The sequence below is a fragment of the Pinus tabuliformis genome, chromosome 5_1 (assembly GCF_031772625.1).
Source record: "Pinus tabuliformis cultivar Carrire ecotype Pingquan chromosome 5_1, CPIR1, whole genome shotgun sequence".
Classification (NCBI taxonomy): domain Eukaryota; kingdom Viridiplantae; phylum Streptophyta; class Pinopsida; order Pinales; family Pinaceae; genus Pinus; species Pinus tabuliformis.
Window position 1 is genome coordinate 729238529 of NC_142305.1, and position 3222 is coordinate 729241750.

General features: G+C 29.5%; 1 protein-coding gene across 1 annotated transcript; it reads right to left on the minus strand.

Moving 5' to 3' along the window:
• LOC149167020 (uncharacterized) lies at window positions 1-795 on the minus strand. The gene has a single exon (XM_089430337.1). It carries the CDS (start codon window positions 793-795, stop codon window positions 1-3), a length of 795 nt encoding a protein of 264 aa, XP_089286463.1.
• Between the last annotated feature and the right edge of the window lie 2427 nt (window positions 796-3222).

The window sequence follows — 3222 nt, forward strand, 5'->3', positions numbered from 1 at the left end:
TCAGCAGATCATTTTTAAAGAGATCAAAGAAGTGGACAAGGAAGCCATAGTCCAGCCATCCGGGCCAGGGGCTTTGTCCCTTTTGAATGTTTTCATGGCGCGAAGGAGTTCATCCTCGTCAACAGGACGAGAAATTTCTTCATTCATAGCATTATCGAACATCACAGGCATAGGATCAATCCCCCATCGGATATCATTGAAAGTGATATCGCTTGATCTGCTGTACTGTTTTCTAAAGAAATTTACCGCAAGCCGAGTGATATCTCCCTGCGAGGTAGCCTCATGTCCTAATTCATCCTTGATTTTCCAGATGAATTTCCTTTCTCTGCGGGCATTGGCGAATTTATGAAAAAAATTTGTGTTTTTGTCCCCCAACGCGAGCCAAGTGGCTCGGCTCTTGAGCCGCCATTTTGCCTCTTCCTGTTTTAATAAAACAGATCTTCGCTTTTCGAGATCCCAGATGCGAGCCTTCCTTTCAAAAGAGCAGGAGGAAAAATCAGTGGAGTCCATGTAGGACTGAATTTCCAATTGGATCCTATTAAGGGCCGCTCTGTCTTGTTGATGTCGATTAAACTGCCATTTTTTGACCAGGACTCTGAGCTGAGATAATTTTTCTCTGAAGGTGGAGAAAATGAGATTTGTTTGCTCTCGGGCCTTTATGTCTTTCCAAGCTGTCTGAATAAAGAGATTGAAGGCAGGGTCCAGGAGGAGACTATTATCAAACTTGAAAGAGTAGCCCCTTTTGAAGATCTTGCCTGGCCACGTTAAAAGGATGGGGAAGTGATCAGATATCATGACATTCTCCACAGACAATTTTGGAAGAAATCTAATAGAGCAATTATTATTTCAAGCCAAAGTATAATTTTTCCAATTTAATTTCCTTTAATTTTTTCCATTGTGGAATGTAATACTCGTTAAATCTTGATCCCCAATTTGTTTTTTGCACTACGGATCACATATCTATATCTTATTATGCAGAGGCATAATAAGATATAGATATGTGATCCGTAGTGCAAAAAACAAATTGGGGATCAAGATTTAACGAGTATTACATTCCACAATGGAAAAAATTAAAGGAAATTAAATTGGAAAAATTATACTTTGGCTTGAAATAATAATTGCTCTATTAGATTTAGGTTTTTATATTTACATATATTCTCTTTTAAAGATTTTATTTGGAAATCATTTACCTACGTTTTATCTTTTCATCATTATTTAATAGTAAACCATTAAACATAATCCATGACTCTAAAAAAAAAAAACAAAATTAAATATTTTTAATATTTAACCAAAAAAATCTAACCCATAACCTATTTTTTTAAATCCAAGTTAGATACTTTTGGAAGATCTTTGCCACAAATTAAAGAGTGCTTTTTAGTGGAGTTGGGAAAGTTGGGATTTGAATAGGAGTAATAATTTTTTTTGAATTTGCTTTTGCTAAATATTAATTAAAAATAATTTTATTTATTTTATTATTTTGGTAAGTATGGTGATGAAACAGATTTAAAATTGTTATTTAAAAGTAATTAAATTTTTTTTTTTTTTAAATTCACAAGTTTATATTTAAAATAAGAAAATAATATAATTTTAAATGCTATAGTTTAATTGTTATATGTTTTAGAGGTTTTCGTTTTTCATATTTTCTTGTAAAACTTGTTTAAAGTTCACCAGAAATTTGTTGGAATTATAAGTTTCATCTATAAACTCTGCACAATTCTAATATCTCAATTTTTCAAAGTACAAAATCCATTTAAGTATTTAAAAGTAGATTTTAAATAACAAAATAACTAATTTAACCAAAAATCATTTATCTGCATAACATAGGATACTTAGACATCCATTTTAAACAGTATTTCCAGAAACACATTAAGAATAAATTGAAAAAAAAATTGTAAATTGGTTAGTTTCTTTTGGCCATAGTTTACCTATTAGACTTATTGGAGAGTTTTTTTGGCACATTTTCGGGTCAAAATTGCCCAAAATCAAGCAGTGGCTGCTAAAATCACAAGTTTGAGTTGTGAACTCTTAAAAATTGAGTGCCCTTTCAACTTACTGAATTCACATATGCCAAACTCTGTTTAAATTGCAAAATTGAAGATTTGACCCAAAAATAATTTTGCCACCAAAAACTCTAAAAAATTAATAGTCAGACAATACAAAATCAACTACTTCACATGTCCTTATTTAATTAACAATCCTCTACCATCTTAATAGTTCTACTATTTTACACTAGCGAACGAAATAATTGAAAAGTAAAAAAAAAAACAAAAAGTATGAAGAGTTTTACAAAAGCCCAAATATGAGGCACCTGAAACAAAGATCCAACTGCTTTTATGGATTGAAGAATCAGAGTTCTATCCAAAGTAAAGATAACAGTGAAATAATGTCTTCTTTCTCCTAGATCTGATAAACAAATACTATATATATATAGAAAAACTTGTTATCCCTGTTTTTCTCTGAGTATTGGTAATCTTGCCTTCCACCATTGAAGTATTATGTCTTAATGACCATATTGAAAACTTGTGAATCCTTTCCTTTCCATAAGAACTTTTGCACTCGGTTCTGTTGTTGTTCTTTCACGGTTTTTCACCAATTTATTAACCATGTAAGAGCTCTGCAACGCAAACCTCCAAACAATCATCTCTTCTGTCCAATTCCCTCACCACGCATTTTCTTCTTAGGTTAATAGATGGTCATACATTTGTTGTCCATCATAAATCCAGGTTACCATAAAATTATGTTGTTGTCCATCCTGCTTCTGCTTAAATGTCATTTGTTATTTTTTTCTATGGTCAGATATTCCTCATGTACGTGCAAATAATCTCAATAAAACCTTATTATTTCAGTTACTATTGGAGATGTATGCTTGAAATTGTATGACCAAATTTGGGTGAAAAGACCATTTTCTCTATAACTTAAATGGTGTATATATAGAATATTTCAATTTAGGTCATAAAAAAAATATTGTACCATTAAAAGAGTACATTTTATTGATATATTGTTCATAATAAACATTTATTATGTAAATTTTCTATATATATATATATATATATATATATATATATATATATATATATATATATATATATATATATATATATATATATATATATATATATATATATATATATATATATATATATATATATATATATCTATCTATCTATATATATATATATATATATATATATATATATATATATATATATATATATATATATG

Bases quoted from the DNA above. Each gene is read 5' to 3' on its own strand.
- LOC149167020 (XM_089430337.1), bottom strand. From the start codon at position 795: ATGATATCTGATCACTTCCCCATCCTTTTAACGTGGCCAGGCAAGATC.